A 24130-nucleotide genomic window follows, 5' to 3' on the forward strand; every position below is an offset into this window, starting at 1 on the left:
AGGAATATATATACATGGACAAATACTACATACAGCCAGGGTCTGTTCCAGAACACAGAAACTATGTAGGCGTTTCCAAATATAATAGGAGGAAACGGTTACACTGTGTTAGAGGGCTGAGAGAGGAGCCAGTCCTGTTGAGGTACCCAGACAATAGTAACATGTAGTACCATGGAAGAGAGGCCACCACGGCTGAGACTGGGGACAGGAGGGAGAGGCGGGTAGCAGGGGATGCGGCTGACCTGCAGTGTGGCTGCAGCTGCAGAGCCGTGGGCCGGGAAGGCTGCGGTGGGAGCTGTTGGCCCTGGCTGCAGACATGCTGACAGGGACTGGAGACAGAAGGTAGCATCTTCTCCCTCCCCTTCCTCCCAGGCCTAGTTAGCGAAAGCCAGCTGGCAAGAGCCAAGAACCGTAAGCAACATGGTTTGCAGACCCCAGCACTGGCCCCACACAATGAAGTAGTAAGGAGCCTAGGGCAGAGAGACTAGGGGCAGGTGTGGGGGGTTACCCAGGCCAGATGGACACACTTTTCCTAGCCTGTGTCTCTGATTCTCCAACTCTCAGCTTCTAGTGTCTTTTTTGCTCATTTTTTAAAGATTTTACTCATTTATTTGAGAGAGAGAGAGAGAGAGAGAGAGCACGCGTGAGCATGAGTGAGGGGAGAGGCAGAGAGAGGAGGAGAAGCAGCCCCCCCACTGAGCAGGGAGCCTGACACAAGGCTCAGTCCCAGGACTCTGGGATCACGACTGCAGCCGAAGGGAGACACTTAACTGACTGAGCCACCCAGGTGCCCCTTCTTTGCTCCTTCTGAACCTTCTAGAAGCCCACCCAAGCACTTCCTACTTGAAAATATGCATCACCCTCCCACTCCCTCACCCATTCAACTGAAATTTCTCTCACCCGAGCTATTGAGAAAAATAAAACAAAAAAAATCAACAACAACAAAAAACCTGATTATGTGCCAGAAGCAACGGAGACTAATGTGGATCGATTAATCAGATTTTTTTTCTTTTTGTGTGGTTCATAATAATCCCAAAGAGTCCAACTAGAGGACTACCTAAGGGAGAGCTTTATAAAGAAAGGGACTTTCCAAGGACACCGCAGGGATGGAATTTTCTGCCACATAATAGCAGAATAATGTGAAAAACCGGACTCAGTACTTCTAAAAAGTGCTTAGTGCTTCTCAGAACTTCCCCACACAGAAAGAGGCCCAGCCTCTAGCAGACATGGGCACATGGGTACTACTCACAGGAATGCTCCAGTCTTTGCACCACTTGCTGTCCAACTTGACCTGGTGCATTTTGGCGTGATGCAATGGCCCTTCGCTGCCTTCTCCCTCCGTCCTACCAGCCCCTTTCTGCTCAGACTATAACCATTGATCCCTGCGTGCAGGTCAACCACATACCTAACTCTGGAACCAGAGCTTCCTGAGGACACGGCATCCGGCCTCACTTCAACCCAAGCCCTAACCTGCCTTCATGCCCTTCCCTCAAAAAGTGGGACCAGTCATCTCTTGCCAGGCTTCCCTTAAGACTTAAAATCCTATATCCAGGCCTAGGAATAGAGATCCCACTCCCTGGCAGTTCCACCTGCATCACTGTGCCCCTGGATGTGACCTGCTCCTGAATCCCCTGGACTGGTCCCCCTGCTCTTGAGTGTGTGTTCTGCTGAGTGCTGAGCCATTCGGATCATGCCCCTGGAGGAGCATTCAAGTGTATTCCCATTAGCAGCGACCAGATCTGCCCCCGCTGCAGCCCAGCGGATGATCAGTGCCAGGTCCTGCACAGTGAGAATACAAGACTCAAGACTGTCAGCTCAATGGACAAAAATTATAAACATGGTATATGGAGCATATTAATATTCTGAAGAATGGTTCTAGAATATTTCAGATGAGGATAAGGTGTTTTCACCTCATAGACAAAAGTTATTCCTTTTCAAAAGGATAGGTATTTCCTGATTTAGAGAGCTCTCAAGTGTTTTTGGAGCTCTGAATTACCCAGGTAGCTGCAGTACCAGGAAGTACTACAGTGTGTAGTATTTGCCAGAAGCCATAGGGAGACATCTGGGTACTTGGTGCTAGGGGAAGTCACCTTCAACCAGGGGAGACAGCGCTAAACCAGCCACAGTGTAATAGGATGTGGGCATCCCAGACGTATGCATTATGCTCAGCAGAAACCCAGGCAGGGGATGGAGAGCTCCCCGTTTCAATAAAGGGATCAGAGGATGGAACTTGGAGATGGTAAGGAAGGATGGGGAGGACGTTAACAGGCAGACAGGAAGTAAGTGATGCCAGGCAGAGAAAGTTCCTATTCAGGACTCCACCTCCCTCTGTCTCCACAAGAACCTCGACCAGCAGACAGCTCTTTCCTTTCTGAGCCTTCGTTCTTCCCCCTACTGCTTTTCCAGCCTTTCAGGGAGCTCAGGTCTCTCCACTGTAGCGTCATATCATGAGACCAGTGTGGGGAACACAGGAGCCTGGCAAAGTGAAAGTGTGCACCTTCCCCAGCAGGAGAACACTGCTCTGAGAATCACAAAATTAAGTCCAGGTAATGGGGTACTGAATTGATATTACAAAGGCCACAAGCTATTTGGAGTCCCTATATTTCGGTATAATTCAATGGACCTATTTATGTTGTTTTGCACTATTATTTCTACTTATTTAAGTGATTTCCATGTGAGGAAAAGTTGCTTCTGGGAGCTAAAAGCCAGCCTGGCCCTCACATGTAGGCCATGGTGTTCTTCTATCAAACATTAACAATTCCTAATTCTCTGACATCACACAAGGTCACTCTGTGATCCCAATGAAGTGAGATCCGCTAATCACACGGAGCGAAAACCCAAGTACTGTGCAAATCTTAAGAATGATTAAGCACCCCCCTCTTGTATTTAACTGGAGTGACTGTCACCACCTTATCTTCTTGCATCACCCCTACATCTTAGATAAAATTGGGTTCCCCAGATGCAGAATTCTTCCCTGACAGCACCCAAACCAGAAGAAATCCTTGCTCACTTGAGCTCTCCTCAGAATTACCTACTTACATGTGCCAAATACTTTGACAAGCCCCCCCTTAAACCTGCCTTCTGAGAAGGACCTCATCATCCTCTATGGTGTGTGGTCTCTGTTGCTACAGCAAGGATCAATGGAAATAATTCTGACTAGCTGTGCCCTGGTGATCTTTGACCAATGACATCCACAAATGATGGGCACCAGCATATGCTTGCCGCAGAATATTCTATCATGACCTCCCTGATAAAGTTCTGAACTACCTCCATGATCTGAACATTTTACATCCTGCCTCCCCACTTCCTTCACCCCTCTTCCACAAGGACAACTTACCCTCACCTGTAAACACCACACAGCTGAATAATGAGTTAGTGGGTTGCAATCTCTCTAACTTGAAGTTTTATATGTTCAGCTCCTGTGTTGCTTTGACTTTTGAAATTTAATGCTACAGAAGACTGGGGTTACTACTTAATTTCTCTGAAGATGACTTTTTTGGGAGCTTTGCTTTGTTCCCAAGATTTTTAATTTTAGAAATGTAAAAGTTTTAACAGAAAAAATGTGGTTGTAATCCCTTCGTAATATTTTGCATAAAAACGGTATACTCTCTTCAGGTGCGACCTTGGGGTCTGTTTATCGCTTTCATCTACCCATGTACTCTATAGTCTAGGGGTGGTTTCCAAGGACAACTTCTAGATCATCAATTCCCTTTCTGTAATCAGTATCTATTTTACAGGCTTTGGTATTTGGATGTTGCTATTATGATTAGGTTCCCATGCCATCTCTTCTAACCTATCCTGATTGTCTTCTCAACCCACCAATCTTCATCTCACAGACACCATGAGGCAGTTAAAGAAAACTTTTGTTACCTACAACACACCAGAAAGGTTTTTGCCTCCATCTGCTCAGAACCCTACACATACTTCTGATTTTTCTGCAGGCCTGTTACTGTGTTTCATAATCATCTTTAGAAGAATTTTATCCAAGCCCAATGTTGGCAAGCTCAAATGCATCAAGTTCCCTCAGCCACCAGAATCCCTGACAGCCAGGTGCCTTCTTGTCCTGATGCTGAGATACAAGCACATATGAATCTCCCAGGCTCACCTCAGCACAGGAAAGACTCCAAAGCAGGGCTGTGGCTTAACAGACAGTTAGAAGCAGTGCTAAAGTTTGCTTCTGTAAGTTTTCTTTTTCCTTCATTATAAAAATAGCCCCTGTACACACAGCATTCAAATAGAAATAAAAGCTTGTGATTTTCAGACAACATAGACTTAAGGAAATTAAAATCATTCATATTGCTACCACCAGCGTGAATTATTTCAGTCATTTAACACTTGTATGTGCTAGGGTCTATACCAATAATTAAATAATAAACAGAAAAGGTCTCTTTCCTCTTGAGACTTAATTTCAGTAGGAAAAAAAACAGTGAATTACAAAAGTAAATATGAAATTCCAGCCATGAACGTATTCCAAGGAGAGGAACTAGGTCTTATGAAAGCCACAGTAACCCAGCTTCTGTTACTGGAAGCAGAGTCCAGGGTTCCCTGAGAAAGCGATGATGATACACAAGAGCTGAACCTCATGTTACACTTCCCATTCCAATTAATCTTTATCACCTTGTCTTCTACCTCATCTCAATCCTGTTTTTTTTTTTTTTAATCTTGACTAGGTTTGGCATTTTCAAAGAAATGGATTGTTCATTATACATCCATTCTACTTTTCATAAGCCCTTTGATACAGAAAGGCTTTCAATAGCTCAAACAAGGGTTACCATTGGGCTCATCCTGCCACTTGCATCTGTCCCTCACCTCAGTGTGTGATTCTGCTGGCTTGTGCCAGCTCTGGTCCTAATGTTAATATTCTCATTGATGTGGCTCTTCTTACTGGAGGTGGATGGGTTCTAAAGAATGGTTTTCACTGTTGGTGGGATTTTTAATGTTGCTGTTTTGAAGACTGCCCTCTTGGATGATTTTGCCAAAGCAAAATGTGTGTCTCTCTCTCTACCTCCACTAATTTCTAAATTGGTGGGAGGGAGATTGTGATTTACAGGCTGAATTACTTTGACTCATAAGAAGCTTTTGTGTAAGTAAAATTTGACTTCAGCATTAATGGCTCCCCCTCCTTACTTAGACCTGTGTTGTCCTTAGGGTACATTCTTGCTGGATGCTTTCATACTGTTACTTCGCCTTTGTAGTATGTGGTACCTAGAGCACCTCCCCATCCCCCCCACCCCACCCCCGCTGCGCCCGGCTGAGCTGTCAGCCCAATGAAGACCTGCACTCCAGAGCTCTCTCCTGTGCCTAAAGTATGGCAGGTGCATGTTGAGGAAGGAAGGAATGTTTTTCCAATCATCTATCTCTATGAACATTTTAGAGGAAAACTAGAAAAGTGATGACCCAGTAATTTTTATCGGGTCATCTTCTGGAAGGGGTGTGTGTGTGTGTGTGTGTGTGTGTGTGTGGTGTGTTTCAGCTGCACAATCTTGATGAACTCCGACAGATCAGGAATGTTGCTAGGGACATTTAAATAATTTTGCATAATATATTTTTTGAAAAATCTTGCTACATCACAAAATAAAAAGATCACAGAGAGGCTCCAATACTGTCATAAATAATGAACACGTGAAAAAACAGTAACAAATCAAAAACATGGATCTATGTTTTTTAAGCCTAGTTACTCCAGAGGCCAATTGAGCAGTAGAGACTCACAGAGTTGAGATCAGAGAACAAAGCCACTCCTGCGAAGAAACAATAAACAATAAAACCACACATAGGAATAAGAAACACAGTATGGGAAGCAAAGTAACCCCAATGAATATACTATTACTGGTATTCATAGAAGTTTCAGGGGGAGGATTTCCACCAAAGCCAACCTTGGGCATGCTTGCTGTATGTCTTGTCTTGTCTTGTCTCTTAACCCCAACTTTCCACTGTCGGCACATGTGTCCCACAGGTGGTCCCCTTAATGTCACCACTCCCTAAAGCAACAAACAGCTGTAAACATAATGTAAATAAAAAGACTGCACTTGATCACAATTTAAGAGGGAAGAAATAAACTCATTTCTACTACTGCTACTACCATTTGTTTTAAATAAGAATAAATTAATCATGTCCTTTTTTATTAAAGATTATTTATTATTTATTTATTTATTTACTTACTTACTTACTTAGTTACTTACTTACTTACTTATGATAGACAGAGAGAGAGAGGTGGGCAGAGACACAGGAGGAGGGAGAAGCAGGCTCCATGCTGGGAGCCCGACGTGGGACTCGATCCTGGGACTCCAGGATCGCGCCCTGGGCCAAAGGCAGGTGCCAAACTGCTAAGCAACCCAGGAATTCCCCATCATGGCCTTTTCTAACACAGCAGAAGATGCTTCCTGTTCTTGTCCTTAGTCCTACCAGGTCTGAATTCATTTCCCTCTCCTAAAGCACCCTGAATTTCCTTCCAACCCTCCCATGAATCTCAGCTATGTGCTGTGGGTGATTAATTTCATACTCAAATACAAGGATGCCCCAAAGAAATTAAATGCAGTTATAGTCAATGATGAGATGTTTCTAGAAATTCTGGAAAACACATGCTCTTTAAACCTGCCCTTGGCCCTGATGAAGGCTTTGAAGATCTAGGTGTGGGATTTTTTTATTTTATTTTATTTTATTCATGAGAGACACACACAGAAAGAGGGGCAGAGACACAGGCAGAGGAGGAAGCAGGCTCCATGCAGGGAGCCTGACGTGGGACTTGATCCCAGGACTCCAGGATTACACCCTGAGCCAAAGGCAGACGCTCAACCCCTGAGCCACCCAAGGGTCCCAGATATGGGATTACAGGGGGTTCTGTATGGAGTCTGAGGGCAAAACCCACACCGGAGAAGGCAGAGCATAAATGAGTCTTTGCTAACACTGGGAGCTGCTCGATCTGGGTGGAGTCAAAGCAAGTCTACTGCTAGTCTTCTTTTTTGCTTAAGTCACTTTTAATTGTGTCAGATTTACCAGTTAAATTCCTGATTAACGTAATACATAAATAAGACACCTTCTTACCTGAGCAAGTAAACTCTGAAGTAACAACTATTCAAATACTTTTCAGGAAAGAAATGTATTATATGGGTGTGTTCACTGTGTGATCATTCACCAAGAATTTATGCTTTGTGCATTTTAGCATATGGATGTTATTCTTCCACAGAATAAAAGAAATGCCGATGTATATGGTAAGTCATCAACATATAAGTCACACCATTTCCCAATAAAAAAAGCTTATCATATAATCCATCAGATCAGAGTCTGAGGCTCAGCTGAGCACAAATTCTCCTCTAAAGCAACTTATGCTCAGGAAACCACTCAACAAATACTCAACTAAATATACGTTGGAATTTGCCGTTAAAACTTCAAAGAAAAACATGACTTTTACTCACAGGGGACTTGCAGTCTATAAAATATGCAAGATAAAGATGTGGTAGAGAATCTCATAAACAGAATCCAAGAAACAAAACACAGTCTGCAGGTATGCTCAAACTAAGACATTTTATTAGCTCGCTTTACACCTTAAATAATATCTTGGTTATCAAAGGGACAGTTTCCACTAATTCCAAACTAAGCTTTCAAAAGTTCACTTGTTGGAAGAAGAATATTCTTATGTTCAACATAAAATACCTTTTCTATAACCTTCAGCAAATCTCTTCTTAGAGTTAATTAAAAAAAAAATTTGCTCAGGTTGAATATTAACTGCCTAAACAACTCAGTTTGGTTACTTTTCCTTAAAATATGTGCAGTAGAGTTGAAAATCAAGAAGACACTGTAAATATTTTGAGGTTTGGCTGGAAGTAGATTTCATTTCATGATGACTGAATGTCTTCTAATACATATTTCAGATAGTTCCCATAAACCTCAGCAAAGTAAATCCATTCACTAACATTTCAAGGGAAAATCTTTTTTTTTTTTTTTTAATGAAAGTGCAATATTAGCCTTTCTTTGTCATTTGGCAACTTGAAATTTTTGCAGGAGCGATGATTAATACTTCTTTGCCGCTGATTATATCGTTTTAAGGTTCTCATTTTAAAAAAATACCAATTGCACATTGTTCCTTTAACTGAACAACTGAATTCTTTAAAAACAAAGCTTAGCTATTTCATTGCATTTGGAAACATGGTAGAAATTCTGACTCATCATTCTTTTATCTGTAAAAGAAAAAAAAAGTGCTATGATTTAATCAATTGCACTTAAAGAACAACAGCAAAAGGAAAATGGCAACAATATAATCATTATATCAAGATGAAACTTTTCTTTTTTCATGCAACATTTCCCCTTCTCCAGTCATGCTATTTCTGAGGTTTGCTACAATTTCTCCATTATTTTCTATAAGAAACTGTATCTTCTAGAATGCTCTTTTAGAAAGAATGCTTTGGCAGATTGTGATGTTGATGATAGTGCATTAGGTAACATTTGCGGAATGCCAATGACTATGCCACATGCTTTGTGAGAGCCCTTCACTCATATCTCTGGGAGGTTGGTTATACTACCCTGTTTCTACAGGTAAATGAACTGAAGGAGAAAATGTGCTTGTGCTGCTATGAATCAGAGGGGCAAAAACAAATGTGGGCAGCTGAACTCTAAAGCCTTTTGCAGGATGCACGTATAACTGAATTTTGATGCAACATAAAACCCTACATTCAAAGTAGATATCCTATTAAATGAACTGAATAATTTTTATGTAAAAAACAATCATATGAAGTAACGAAGCCCCCTTTAAAAATACAGTATTTCTAAGATTTATATTACTCATGATTATGTGAAAGAAGGTTTAAATCACTGAAGTGCTGATTCACCTCTGGCTATTTTCTCCAAAATTCAACTGCACCTTACATGATACAATAGGTCCCTTTCAGAAACATTAATTGAACCTTCTGAATGAATCACTTCAAATGCACTCAGAACCAGTTCTTTAAAGAAAAAAAAAAAAAAAAAAGGCAATGAGGGCCATCCTATTAAGAGAAATCACTTCCCCCAATTCATTTGACTCTTAAAGTCTGCATTCTCTTAATCTGGGTTGCCTACTTACAAATCTCTTTTTCAATAAACTTACTTTAATTTTGAGAAACATTATGCATGAAGAAGAGTTTGGAAGCCTCACTATGAAAAGTTCTAAAACCAAACATTTTCTTGCCATCTTTTAAAAATTAATTTTACTATAAATTTAAAAATCTTACTCTAATATCCTAACTGTGCTCCCCTTAAGCCATAAATGCTCAGCAATTATTCTTACAAAATAGGTAAAGACATGCAGACAAAGGAAGCGACCACCCCCTTTGCAATACCTCCGTGACCACGCCTGCCGCAATCGTAGAACCACTGTAGCGCAGCATGAACCTCCCCAGCTCTTTGAAGTCTTTGTACAGCTCCAGAGCAACTGGCCTTTGTGTCTGCAGCTCCACCAAGGCATTCTGGCCTTTGGTCAATAATCTGTCAAGTAAAAAGTCGGTGAGGAACAGGGATATCCCATACAGGTAAAGAAAGGCAATAAACTGAAAAATAAAGATTTCACATTCACAAATCAACTTTCAAAAACTTAAGAAGAAAAGAAGTTTTTAAAAATGAAAATATGTGCCTAAATTTTCTGGGTTAGTTGAAAGAAATGAGAGGAATAATTCTAGATATAATAAATATTAGCTGGTTCATTTTATAGATAGATAGATAGATAGATAGATATTTTATATATTTCTAAACCAATCTTCCAAATACAACTCTTGAAGGACCCTATACTCTAAAATGCTCAAGGACCCTCTACCAAAGCCTTCCCTTTCATTCCTCATGCAATTGAAAGACTCAATAAAGTAAAGAATTTTCATTGTAAAAGAGGAATACAATGTAAAATTCTAACTGGTGGATTAATGCTGGGAAGTTATCTATGAAGAGGACAATCTCCTAGTGCCAACAGACTACTCTAAATCTCTCTTCCCCTCCTTTCCCTCTCTTTTCTCACACAGGAATAGTGCGTCTTTAACAGGGGTTCAGAGTAAAATCACATACGATTTTTCCACAATATGGTGTTTGTAGAAAATGGGAGGGAGGCATGAGCCTGATTGTACAAAATCCTTGTACATGGGCTCACCCAAACTTACTGAAAGAGTAGAGACCAAAAGGGGGCACTTTGCAAAGGTTGTCTAATTTAATTTTGATGTGCTCTAGAAAGACAGAAGATAGCAAACTCTCCTTCTGAAAGATAAGTTCAGGGACAAATTAGAATAAGCTGAACAAGTTTCTAAAAAAGAATTCCAAAATTTCCAAATATTGGTTTTGGACAATTTCAATCCAAAGTCCTATTCCTAAGAAAGGAGATCATCTAATATATTCATTATTTGCACTTAATTTTGTTTCCAAAAAGCGCAATTCCATTCCATATAAAGCAATCGAGTCTACAATATACCTGAAGTGGAAATGAACAAGAAAGACCAAATGGCATTGGTGCAAAATAGAGAGAAGCTACAAATAAAGGGCCAAGGAAAACTAATATGAGAATATATTAAAACCTAGCATCATAGAGCAAGGACTTTGTAGCAGGAGCAGGGAGGGGAAAATTCAGGATTAGGTAAGTCAATTTTTAGATTGAGAATTCTCCAAGTCACTTGGGTGGGTCAAACAACCTGGCTCCTGCCAAAAATAATATAATTTATGTGAACCAACTGACTAGGTTAAAACCCTGACTCTGCCCCTTGCTAGCTCTGTGAACATGAATATGTTATATCACCTCTCTAAACTTTAGTTTCCTTATCTGAAAAGTGGAGGAAATAGTGCAGCTTCATATAATTGCTAAGAATATAAACCATGTGAAAATAGAGCCTAGGAAATAGTGGTCCCCAAGAAATTTTATCCATTATATTTATTATATAGTTATATTTCTCAGAACATGATGGCAGATACTAAAGCCATGCCAGAAGCTAAGGACTCAAGTTAAGAATGAAGAACTATACTGTGGTGAGCACTGAAAAATGCACATAACTGTCAAACCATGCTGCACACCTGAAACCAATAGAACATTGCCAATCATTTTCAATGTTTTAAAAATTTATCTTAAAAATAAAATAAAAAGAACTATTAAAGAACTGTCTTTGAGAGATTAAGTAGCCCTTTCTTCCTAACTAATGGGAGAAACAGACATGAATGGGTTCAGAGCAGTGTGAAGACTCTTCCACTCAGAGCCAACCTATTAACCCACTAACCACCTCTGGCCTCTTACAAAGGTACAAATGAGGAGGAACACCCAAAGACTGAAAAAGGGGGGGATTTTGGGTGGGATTCCCCATAGGGTTGACGTGAGGAAAACCCCAAAGCTGAAGCAGCCAAGCCAAACTATGGTTAGCCTTTATTGAATTAGGTAAGAAACTTAAGTTCTCAGGAAGCACGTCCTTTGAAAAATCCCAACCTTGTCCCAGCCAAAGGAAACTGTCCACTAAGGCCTGTATATTAATGGTAATCAGAGGGAAACAACATGGTGGTGATTGCCTCAGCTTAAAGCTCCAAGTGGATTCTAAACAGAAATAATTTCTGGGTGGGGAAAAAAACAGATGCCATAGAGTATATATATAATTCACTTTCTTCCTGGAGTGTTCTTAGCATAGAGAATGATTCTTATTAAGGAAGTGACAAGAACACTCAGCTGGAATTTGGGACTAGTAGCTTGGCCTAATTCAAATTCATTCTCTAAAATGCAGAACTGATTTTTTTAGTGCCCATTACTTTTACAACATTAGTATCTAGAACTTGACACATATATGTAAATTTATACTTACATTTTTATACACAATTCACACCCCACTGCCAACATTCAAAATAGAAATTATATCTACCATTCATACCTAGATAGGAGCTTAAATAAGCTTTTTGTTTCTTTTAATCTAGTCTTTGAGAAGAAAACAAAGATTTCTGAAGCAAGTAAAAACAGATTTCACTTATCACAAAGAGAAACACTATAAAAATGAATTAATCAGTAAAAAAAAAACCTACTAAATTGCTTGTGTTCACTATTTGTGCATTAAAATACTCACTTTGGCTTCTTCTTTGTCACTTCACCTGTGCTTTTGTTTAAGACACTAATCAATCGTTTAATAACAGCAGGTTCACTGACAGTCTGGTAGTGTAACAGCACCTAAAACAAAAACTTGTCACATCAAAAAACACTTTACCGTACATCTGTGGCTTTTGTTCGGACAGTCACATCTCGTCATATTATTATACCCAGCACTCCTGCCTGAACCTTCCAGGGTCTCCAGCTGCTTCCTCTAAACCCAGCACTGTGATCAGGGTATTCCCTAACTTACTAAGGGAAACAGGTCACAGGAAGCCAGTTCAAATTTCTCCTCCACCACCTTACTATCTGAACCTTAGCAGATCACGCAACCTTCCTTACAGGATCGTGTAGAGAACTGAAGAGGATCAGGGACAGTGCCCAGTATAGTAGATGCTCATCAGTTGTGAACTGTTTCATCATAAAAATGAGGGAAGGGGAAGCATGTGAGATTTGCCAGTACTTAATGTATTCATTGTTGGATAATGAGAATAAAATATTATGTGGGAATTTAGACAGGCTTTGAAGTCAGGCCTGATTCTACAATTTCCAGGTGTATGATCTGGGCCAAGTTCTTTAAAAGCCCTTTTCCCCTAAACACCTGCAGCCTCAGGTTCCTTATCACCAAGGAAAATCAAGGTTATTTTGAAGTGGTGTCTAGCACATGGTAAACATTCAGTTAATTGATGACCCTGGATATTAGCTATTATGTTCATGTTTTACATGTAAGGAAGTTTAATATCAAAAAGGTTAAGTGACTTACTGTGGCCACAATGATGTTTCAGAGGTGAACTTTATGCTGAGGTCAACTGGAGTCAGCATTAGAGTGGCTATCCTCATTCAAACAATTCATTCAAACAATTAGCACCAAGTGTGCAACCTGTCTACAGTGGGGTATAGTGGGAAGACCAGACACTAAGGATGCAGCAAAGCTAAAGTTTAACTGCTTAGAAGTACCATCTCATGCCTGAAGAAACACTTCTAAGATGAAACTTCCTGGCCGAAATAGTTCGCACATTCAGAAAAGAGAAATACAAGGGGGACTTATGGATGCAAAATCCTGGACTCTGTAACTTTCTAAAAACAGAGTCTCTCAGGGAGTACTTTGTTAATTCTGTCTCCTCCTCTCTCCAGGACAATGCTGTCCTCAATCCAGGACCATCCTCTCTCATGAGAGTTAAAACGCACACTCCTCCCTGGTCTGTCTCTGCCACGCTTGTCCCTCTCTCATCCATTCTTCATTACGTCTACCAGACTGATTTTCTAAAAGACAAATTTAATGGTACATCTTTGCTTTTTAAAACCACAGAAGCACCGAAGGTCTTCTCAACCTGACCCTCACTTATTTCTCCAGCCTAGCGTCTCTCCATCTTCTCTCACCTTCTCCACTCCAGTCGCACTGAGCTTCCACTACCTACATGAACCAAGCCCTTTCTAACTTTCAGGTTTTCACATCTATCATGCCTTTGGCTGGAACACATCAGCTTCAGCTGGCTAACTCACTCATCCTACTATACCACCTCTCTCAGAGAAAAGCATCACTTCTTGCAAGAAGCCTGAACCCCTAGTCTGAGCTAGATGCCTTCCTCTGTGTTCCATAATCCCACAACATAACATCTCATCTTTACTGTAACTGCTGTTTTAAGTGCCTGTCCTCCCACGTAAATATAAACTCACAGAGACTAGGAACTATGTACACCAGTGCCAGATATTTAATCAGCACTCAGTAAATATTTGTGAAATAAATATAAGAATGAAGGAATAAGAACACCTAAAACACATGGAGGAAATCAGTCATACGGTGTTTCTTTTTTTAAGGCACAACTGAACTTCCATTTCTCTGCAAAGGCAAATTAGTTTTGAGTTTTTTGGAGGTTTTATTTTATTTATTTATTTATTTATTTATTTATTTTTTTTAATCAATGGCATTTGACCTTTATAAACTAGAAACATTCTAGAAAAATTTAATGACCAATTCTTAGGGGGAAAAAAAGCCTTCCATAACGTGTGGTAAAGACACATTTGTGCATCCAATGGTCAAAGAGCACCAATGAATAACATAAATATGGGTCTACATATCTAAGAAACATTTCTTTTGCAACAAACAGGTAAACAAGCGGAAATCACCTTACTTGGCTCGGGTGTGACTATGAAATCGGTACTGGTCTCCAACCATGGCTTACCAAATTTGAAAAAGTAGAGGCATATGAACCTAGTTAAGTTTCTTCTAACCTATTTGTGAGCTATATGTGGTGGGTTCCATCCAATGAGGTGGATGAAGAACAGGTTGTGGCAGTATGGGGGTAAGTTTAATTTGTTTTTTATCTCCATACCACCTTCCAAATAGTACCTCAAAAACAAAAACAAAAAAAAAATAAATAAAAACAAAAACAAAACCCTTATGGAACACATAAGTGAAAAAAATCTATATGCCAATAAGTGGAAAATAATTATATGTTAACATTTAACTCATATTCTATATAATCAAAGTCATCTATAATTCAAAGCAGTCTGAAGCATAATGTAAAAGAAAAAGAAAGTACTGCACTTCAAAGTGAAAAGTGCTGAGAATGAGTCCTGGCTTAATCACTTATTATTCAGATAGTCACCACTCCCAAGTCTCCAATTCCTCATTCTTAAAGTGCAGACAACACTAACATAAGTCCACAATCTTATCTGTAATTCCAAAATCTGAAAGACTGAAAACCTAATTTTTTCCTAATTCTGCTATAAACTTATTTAAGTAGTAAACAGCATTTGAAATAAGGCAATTTCCAGTCCTTACTTATTTTACTTAGCATTAATATTAATAAGTTGTGGTAGAGAATGATTACTATGTTTAATTACAGGATGTTGCCCTGTTCTTTGTTAAGGGTTTTATGTAAAATGCATGCATCACATCATCTTTCTATAATCTGAATATTTCTGCATTCTGAAACACACTAGCTTGAAGAGTTGCAAATAAGGGTTAGCACTGTAATTCATGTGCAGTTGTGAAAATAAAATTATCTAGTGTCTTATAAACTACAAGGAGCTACATAATCTGTTAGGTGGCAAAATAAGCCAAATTATTATTTTCCTTACACCTCTGAGTAACCCATCATCAATGCTTATATGGTCAATTAGTTTGCAACAAGGATGCCAAGACCATTCAAATAGAGACAGGATAGTCTTTACAACAAATGGTGTTGGCAAAATGGAATATCTACATGCAAAAGAATGAAGATAAAGCCTTACTTTATCCATGTACAAAAATTAATTCAAAATGGATCAAAGATCCAAACAAAAGAACTAAAACTATGAAACTCATAAAAGAAAATAGAGGGAGAAGTTTACTTGATGTTGAAGCTGGCAATGATTTCTTATATATGACATCAAAAATATAAGCAATGAAACAAAGCTAAAGGGGACCTCATCAAAATTTAAAACTTTTGTGCATCATGGGCAGCCCAGGTGGCTCAGCGGCTTAGCGCCACCTGCAGCCCAGGGCCTGATCCTGGAGAACCGGGATCGAGTCCCACGTCAGGCTCCCTGCATAGAGTTGCTTCTCCCTCTGCCTCTCTCTCTCTCGCTCTCTGTATCTCTTATGAATAAATAAATAAAATCTTTTCTTTTTAATTTTTATTTATTTATGATAGTCACACAGAGAGAGAGAGAGAGAGAGAGAGAGAGAGGCAGAGACATAGGCAGAGGGAGAAGCAGGCTCCATGCACCGGGAGCCCGACGTGGGATTCAATCCCGGGTTTCCAGGATCGCGCCCTGGGCCAAAGGCAGGCGCCAAACCGCTGCGCCACCCAGGGATCCCAAATAAATAAAATCTTTAAAAAGGAATAAATAAATAAATAAATACACGTTTGTGTATCAAACAGTACTATTAAAAGATCAAAAGGACAAACCACAGAATGAAGAATATATCTGCAAATCATGTATCTGACAAGGGATTAATACCTAAAATATATAAAGAAGTAAAAAGATACTCAGCATCACTAGCCAATAGGGAAGTACAAATCAAAAGCACGAGATACCACTCCATACCCATTAGTTTGCCTATTACAAACAAACAACAAATACCACACACCACCCCCGATACACACACACATTAACAAGCGTTGATGACAAAGTGGACAGATTAGAATCCTTGTGTACCGCTGGCAGGAATGTAAAATGGTGCAGCTATGGAAAACAGTTTGGTGGGCAGCCCAGGTGGCTCAGCAGTTCAGCACCGCCTTCAGCCCAGGGCCTAATCTTGGAGACCTGGGATCGAGTCCCATGTCAGGCTCCTTGCATGGACCCTGCTTCTCCCTCTGCCTGTGTCTCTGCTTTCTCTCTCTCTCTCTCTCTCTCTCTCTCTCTCTCTCCCTCATGAATAAATAAATAAAATCTTAAAAAAAAAAAAGAAAATAGTTTGGTGATTCCTCAAAAGGTTAAACAGAATGATCATAGGATCCAGCAATTCCACTCCTGGGTATACGCCCAAAAGAACTGAAAGCAGGGGCTCAAACAGATACTTGTATGCCAATGTTCAATTGCTGAAAGATGGAAACAATGCAAATGACCATCAACAGATGAATGGATAAACAATACGTATGCATATACATACAATGGAATAGCATTCAATCTCAAAAAGAAATGAAAGTCTGAAACATGTTACAACATTGATGAACTCTGAAAACATTATGCTATGCTAAGTGAAATAAATCTGACACAAAAGGATAAATTGTTACGATTCCACTTATATGAGGCATCTGGAATAGGCAAATTCATAGAGAAAGCAGAATACAGGTTACCAGGGGAAAAAGGGAAAGAATAATAAGGAGTTATTATTTAATGAGTCCAGAGTTTCAGTAAGGGGATGAGGAAAAATTCGGCGAGATGGATAGTACAGATGGCCATACAATGAATGATGTAAGTGTACTAAATGCCACTGAACTGTACATTTAAAAATGATTAAAATGGTAAATTTTGTTATGAAATATTCTACCACAATAAAAAGTATGAATTTAGTTAAAATCTAACCCATTCTCCTACTTTTTCTTCTTAAATAGAGTTTACCATATAAACCAAGAGACACAAATTTATTTATGTAGCATTAAGAAATTATTCCCTAAATAGTAAATTTTAATCGCTTAGGAAGCCTTTTCTTGGTTTTAAAACAAAACAAAACAAACACTGAAGGTTTCTTCCCACAAGAGGTAGATTAAGTGACAAAACCTGACTGTTTTTTTCTGAAACAAATTTCGTCTGGGTATTCATGAATCAATATACACAGGTGGAATCTCATAAAACAGCACTGACAAACTTTCAATTCATACTTATTTTTAAGAAACTACAGTAGACAGGAAGACAGTATTACTACTGAAAGTAACTACTGACCTCTTGACCTCTCTGCCTCTCCAATGGCAAAAAATTACTGCTGCATGAGTAAAAACATACAGTAACCAACCTCTCTATCTTCTCCCCATTGGACATACTGCTTTCTAAGAACGAGTATCATTCATTCATAGCAAATAAGCTGTAGTTTCTTGCCTATCAAACATAAATTCTAAATATTTAAAAATTAAATGTTTTCAACTGTAAATTTTTTTTTTTTTGAGAGAAACTTTACTCCTTTTTTCAGCATATGAGAGAAATGGAATATGTTCATAAAACTAAAATACTTAAAAACAGTATCTTATAATTTTTATCTGATCAAATTTACATAGAAATAATTACAAAGAACTCTAATCAAAGCACATGGTTGGGCAGCCCGGGTGGCTCAGCGGGTTTAGTGTCACCTTCGGCCCAGGGCCTGATTCTGGAGATCTGGGATGGAGTCCCATGTCAGGCTCCCTGCATGGAGCCTGTCTGGTTCTCCCTCTGCCTGTGTGTCTGCCTCTCTCTCTTTCTCTCTCTCTCTCTGTGTCTTTCATGAATAAATAAAATCCTTAAAAAAAAAAAAGCACATGGTTATCTCAAATAAAGGTATATTAAGTATAAAATGAATTTAAATGAGCTAAATAAATTTATTTCCAACCTCAAAAACCTTATCACTAACCAAATTAAGTTTAAAGGTCAACTACTATCTTATTATTATTTCAAGATGTATCAAATGGTAAAAACAATCTGTTTGTATTTTCAAAGGCAAGCCATTTAATTCCACTGAGAAATACTTTTGATTATCATACAAATCTGTACTATATAAGCTGATAAAAAAAAAAAAAAAAAAGCCTAATGGGAAAAACTTTATCTGTTAAGTGGCAAAAGCAAAGTATCAATCTATAAACAGAGCATGACCCCCAAATATCTGGGAAAAAATTACACATAAAAGAAGGAACTCATACAATTCACTAGTAATATGTCTTCTGGCTAAGTAACATTATAGTATAAAATCCCCCTCCTTTCCATAAATGTTCAAATGATGCTGGGAAATGATAACCTACCAAACGAACATCACAGCCTGTTAAGTTTGAATGTGCTGCTTCAGTTCTTAAATTAGTTAATCCTATGGCAAGCATCCCTAGAATATGCCCATAAATACTGATGGGTGGACAACATACACACATAAAAAAAAAACCATTAAAATGTAAAGTGTAGAGATAGTTATATGTATTATGCAATTATAGCCTATCCTTATCTTTTGTGTTTTCCAAAGTTTCATGTAATAATGTATTACTCTTACAATAATAAAATATGAATAAGCATGTTAAAACAAGAATAGAAAAACACAATCTAAGATTAGTCAAATAACCTCTAGAACACAGTAAAAAATATCTACCATTTTCCCTAGATGAATTTTACTATTATCATTAGTTGATATCCTATTTATAATATTTCTTCTTAATTCCTCTTTGAAAAAACCTCCAGGTTCAAGGACCAAAATAAAAAAATAAAAATGACTTTCAAAATCTAATATATTTTTCTGGATTAGAGTATTAAGATGTTAGTTGAAAATAACTGTAGCATTCTTGCTTATAAAATAAGTTACTACTTTTTAGGATGAAGTTACTTCGAAGTTAACTTTGAAGTTACAATAACAAACATTTTGAAACTTACAGGAAATCCTTTAGTAATAGGAATTTCAATATTAAAGATGAGGATTCGAGCTCTGAAACGAGTGCAAGATTTAATGGGCTCTTTGGGGCCACAAAATATGCAACCAACACTGTAATGAGACAAAATAAAAAAAAGAAGGTAGTTGAAGGATAAATAAATATACATCCAATAGGAATACCTCTAAAATCATTTACAAAGTGAAACAATCAAGTAAGTTGGTAACTTTTTCTAAATACCCCTTTGGGCTAAAGCATAGCTTTATAACCATTATTAACACTGTAACACTTTCATACCTAATAGTTTTCATTCAAAGAACATGACAAGTACATATGCTGTTATGTATTAATTTCAGTTTTAAGTAGGTTTTGTTCATCATTCTTACACTTCTACAAGTGCCTATGTTTGGCCAAATGAAATCTGAAATTAATACTCCTTTCAGTTTAGCAGGTGAATAGCAAAACCTATGTTTTGAGGTCCCATATCCAAAACAATGGTCACTTAAACTCATTTTCTCACTCACTTGATCTTGATGATATCCATCCCAACTAACGTAAGACTAACATGATCACCTGCTGCCGCCCAGTCGACCGGTTCATCGTGCAGAGTGATTCCTGGAAATGAGTAAAAACCAAAGCATACAGTGACACACCTCAATATCGAACCATAACCAAGAGAGCTTGGCTGATTTATGCCTCATCAGTCACTACTCATCATTTTCAATATGAATGGATTGAGAATGAGAAGTGTAACTGTGAGCGTTGAGGAAAACACACTTCCTCTAGACTTAACTCTTCTAGAACACCACCCTAAACATAAAGTGACTTGTATTTGTCAAAAAAAAAAGGCCTATTTCTGCTTAATTAATAAAGATTTTAAAACTCATTTATAAAACCTGTATATTCATTAAACATACCCCAAACAGTTCTCTTATAACTGCATGCATAATAATGCAGCTCAAATGACTTGATAACATAAAATAGGGGACTAAAGAAGGTGCCCACTTATATTTTATTCTCTTGAACTCTGCTTTTAATTAGACAACCACCTAAACAAACAATCACCTGAGTTCTCTGAGTAATCCTTTGGGCATCACTGCTCAGATTGTGCTCTTGACAGGCCCCTTCACTACTCCTGGCTCAAAAGAAATACTTTCCAGAGAGATACACAATGATAACTGGTTATATGAAAAGTGCAGGAATTTAATTTAAAAATAATCTCAGGTGTTGCTATATACTTTTATTACCTAGAGATAATCCTGGAGAACAATTACAAAGGGTACTACTCAGCTACCTTATTCAAAAGCTTTTAAAAGGTATCTCATATTTCCTGATTCTGAGAGGCAATTGATGGGATAAGTTTCTTTCCACTAGAACCTGAAGTTTTATTGTTTTTTGTTTTTTAAAGATTTTATTTATTTATTCATGGGAGATACAGAGATAAAGAGAGAGAGAGACAGAGGCAGAGGGAGAAGCAGGCTCCTTGCAGGGAGCCCAATGCGGGACTTGATCCCGGGTCTCCAGGGTCACACCCTGGGCTGACGGCAGCGCTAAGCTGCTGAGCCACCCAGGCTGCCAGAACTTGAGCGTTTTGATGAAGACAGTACATGCATGGGCCGACCACTGAGAAACAGTTCTTAACTGACATGATTTTAGTAAACTATAATTCATCCTTATCTTTCTCAAAATACTTATTTTTCCCATGTAGCATGCTCTTAAGAAACTCTTAAATAAGTTTCTTTCAGACTTATTATGAGTTCAGGGAGAACTCTGAAGAGCTCTGAGACAATCTACAGTTTTATGTAAAATTTTATTTATGTACACATTCGCACTAATCCTAGGAGGGCCATAACTTTCATCAAGGCATCAAAGAGGTTCTTGATTCCAAAAAATGTTAACAATTATGATATCAAGAAGTATTTGTTAAATTTTCAACTAATGAAATTTAGTTTTAAAATGTAAACTTAAAGTGACCACATCTGATTTTTGCTATGAAATGTGGAACTGAAGACAGAGGCTAGCTACTTACACTTAACAGAGATTGCCTTTAGCTTAGGAATTCTGAAGAGTTTTCATACTAGATGTTCAACAAGCAATATAAAATTTTTTAGGGGAAATCTATAATCTGATTTTCTCTCTTTAAATATGTTAGACTGTCCTATATATAATACTCATCTTCTTAAGGACCCTCTTCCTTGGACAGACATCATACAAAGAAGTTCTTTTTTAACAGTCCATAAACCTGATACATTAATAAAATGAAAACTTAATTTAGAATTTCCATTTATTGGTAGCAGATTTAGTCCTTTCTCTCTTTTAGGATACTACTGGTTAGTGACAGAATTGTTGAGATAGAAGGGTGCATTGAACAATCAAGTAAATTAAGCAAAAGCAAGAGTTAGAAATTAAGAACTGAGAACCTCCAAAGCTGGGTTACAAGAGTGGCCGTCAAGGAGTGGAGTATGATGATCTCAGGTGCTTCTGATACAGCTTCTCCTTAAGACTAAAGATAAATGGTTAGAGTTTTCCTGATGGGTAAGGGACAGGAAGGAGAGAGAGAAAGAATGTGGTACTTTCAGAGGTAAAGTATGATTTTGAAGGTCACAAAAGAGCCAATCTGTAAAGTCTATGATAATTTTAGGATCATGGTTTTAATTCATGCCTATCGATTATTAAAAATTCCTGTTCTCAAAAGACCTCATTAACAAAGAAATTAGTATGTCAAAAATGTTGTAGTTCTTGATCACTTTAAAAAACAAAAGCAGAGATCTGAACTTGCAAACAATAGGTTGATGGAAAATGATTCTTGTATAAAAAGCATGCATTATTGGGGTGCCTGGTGGCTCAGTGGGTTGAGCGTCTGACTCTTGGTTTTGGCTCAGGTTATGATCTCAGGGTTGTGAGATCAAGCCTTGGGCTCTGCGCTCAGTGAGGAGTCTGCTTGAAATTCTCTCTTCCTCTATCCTTCCCTCCACTTATGCTCTTATGCTCTCTCTCTCTCTCTAAAATAAATAAATAAATAAATCTTTTTTTTCAATGTGTGCATTACTCTTTATCTAAACAGAAGTTTCACAATCCGTAGGCAAGCAGAAAGAAAAAAATAAAATGGAAGTAACTTTGGCTTTCATTCCCTTATTCTTTAAATTGTTACCTAAAAAGATATTAATTTCTTATAATCTTTAAGAAATCAACTTTTAAAGTAAGCAAAATAATTCAAACAAAATGTACATTCAAATTTATAAACCAGTCAGGTACAACTCTGCATATAAACTATAAATAAGTGTAACAGAGGAAAGGTGTCTGAGTGGCTCAGTCGTTAAATACTTGACTCTTGATTTCAGCTCAGGTTGTGATCACAGGGTCCTGAGACAGAGACCTGTGCTGGGCTCCAGGCTCAGCGGGGAATCTGCTTGGGATTCTCTCTCCCTCTCCTTCTGCCCCTCCCACTCATCCTCTCCAAAATAAATAAATAAATTTAAAAAAAAAAAAAGAGAGAGAGAGATAGAGGAAGAGCACTGAAATCTAAAATTTTTTAACATTCCCACTATATTTTAGCTTAAAATTGCTATAAATTATTATATTACTACTATAGTATAAAACATATCATCAGTTTTATGTTGAAGTTGGAGGCTTAGCTGGAAGCTAGATTAAGATAAATACAGAATTATAAACTTTCAAGCAGAATTCAGAAAGAATAACACATACACTTGTAAGAGCAAAGGATTCAAAGATAGAAATGTTATTGTTCATTATGAAAGGTCATATATTACATGTGGGAAAGCAGTAACTGGCACATTAGCTCAATTTCTCTTTTCAACATTAGGATTCTTTGCATTTGCATCTTATTTTCTTAGGTCTCAGTGCAAAAAATATTTTTTTGGTATAAACACGATCAAAGCTGTTACCTTATAGTAATTCTGAAATATACGTTTTAAAACAACACAGTAGCAAGCAGTCTGCTTTGTTACTCACTGTTCAGTGCCAGGATGGGGTTAGATTTAATTTCTGCTACTGAATACTACTATTTTAAATGTATCTGTCAGGTGTCTATACATCTGGTTAAATCCTAACCAGGCTTTTTGAATTAGTGTCAGAAAAAAAAAAAAAAGAAGAAATGCCACCACAGTTTGAATGTTCTATGTACATTTATATACACATAGTCACAACAGAAAAAATCGTTTAATGTTTTCACATTTTTATCTTCAACAGTTAGTATCATTTTGACAGTCAGTTACAATTTCACTAAGAGGTTATTCACTCAGGAGTTAATAACTAAACTACTTTTAAAAATCTGCTGTCTCAACCTGAAGGTTTTTAGCAAAAGAATCTCGCAGAGGAATACCTTTTGCAGTACAAGTTTCGTTAGGAGGCATTGCTAGTAGTCGGTCACCAGTCTGGATATAACCAGCTTCAATTTTACCAGTTACACAAAATCCAGATCCTTGATCTGCAAAACATGACCAAATCTTACAATTCACATAGCAATGTTACCTGATGATCGCTGTTGGTTACACCTGGGAGTTACATAAAACTAGCAGTGCAATGAACATTAAGCAAAGATCATTTCAGAATTTTTAACATATCTACTAAATATGGCATCCCACATTCTACTCTAGACTTTCTTACAAATAAAAACTTTCATGTTACAAAAAGTGAGATTCATTCTTTTTTTGAATAATTACTGAGCATTTACTCCATACCAAGCCATGTAACCACTAGGGATAAAAAGATGAAAATGTAAGCCACTACCCATAAAGGGTTTACTCTAGTGAAGAGAAAGACAAAAATGATTACACTGTCCAGAGACAAATTTATTTAGAATGTACAATAAGAATAGAAGAAGGTACTCCAAAGAATCCATGAGAGGGAATGACTGTACTAGCTGGGCACTCAGAAGGAGAAAGAACAGGAGTTTAGCATGTGGCTGTATATAAGGGTAGGGGGAAGGAGGAAACACTGCTGACCCAGGAGACTGTGCACAGGCATAGAGTCATAATCACATGTGACATGTGCTAAGACCCATGTGTCTTTTATGTGAAATGTT

At 38.1% G+C, this 24130-nt stretch overlaps 1 protein-coding gene across 4 annotated transcripts in view; it reads right to left on the reverse strand.

The window, feature by feature from the left end:
* Positions 1-7502: 7502 nt before the first annotated feature.
* HBS1L (HBS1 like translational GTPase) overlaps positions 7503-24130 on the reverse strand; it is an 86366-nt gene continuing 69738 nt past the window's right edge. For all 4 annotated transcript variants that reach the window (XM_038526068.1, XM_038526067.1, XM_038526069.1 and 1 more), the window contains 6 exons: positions 23429-23533; positions 19611-19701; positions 19091-19199; positions 12039-12139; positions 9312-9456; positions 7503-8174 (listed from right to left, as the gene is read on the reverse strand). In XM_038526068.1, the coding sequence (XP_038381996.1) occupies positions 8163-8174; positions 9312-9456; positions 12039-12139; positions 19091-19199; positions 19611-19701; positions 23429-23533 (563 nt within the window). In that variant the 3' untranslated portion in view covers positions 7503-8162. The remainder of the gene's footprint in view (positions 8175-9311; positions 9457-12038; positions 12140-19090; positions 19200-19610; positions 19702-23428; positions 23534-24130) is intronic.

Source organism: Canis lupus, chromosome 1 (assembly GCF_011100685.1).
Source record: "Canis lupus familiaris isolate Mischka breed German Shepherd chromosome 1, alternate assembly UU_Cfam_GSD_1.0, whole genome shotgun sequence".
Lineage (NCBI taxonomy): Eukaryota > Metazoa > Chordata > Mammalia > Carnivora > Canidae > Canis > Canis lupus.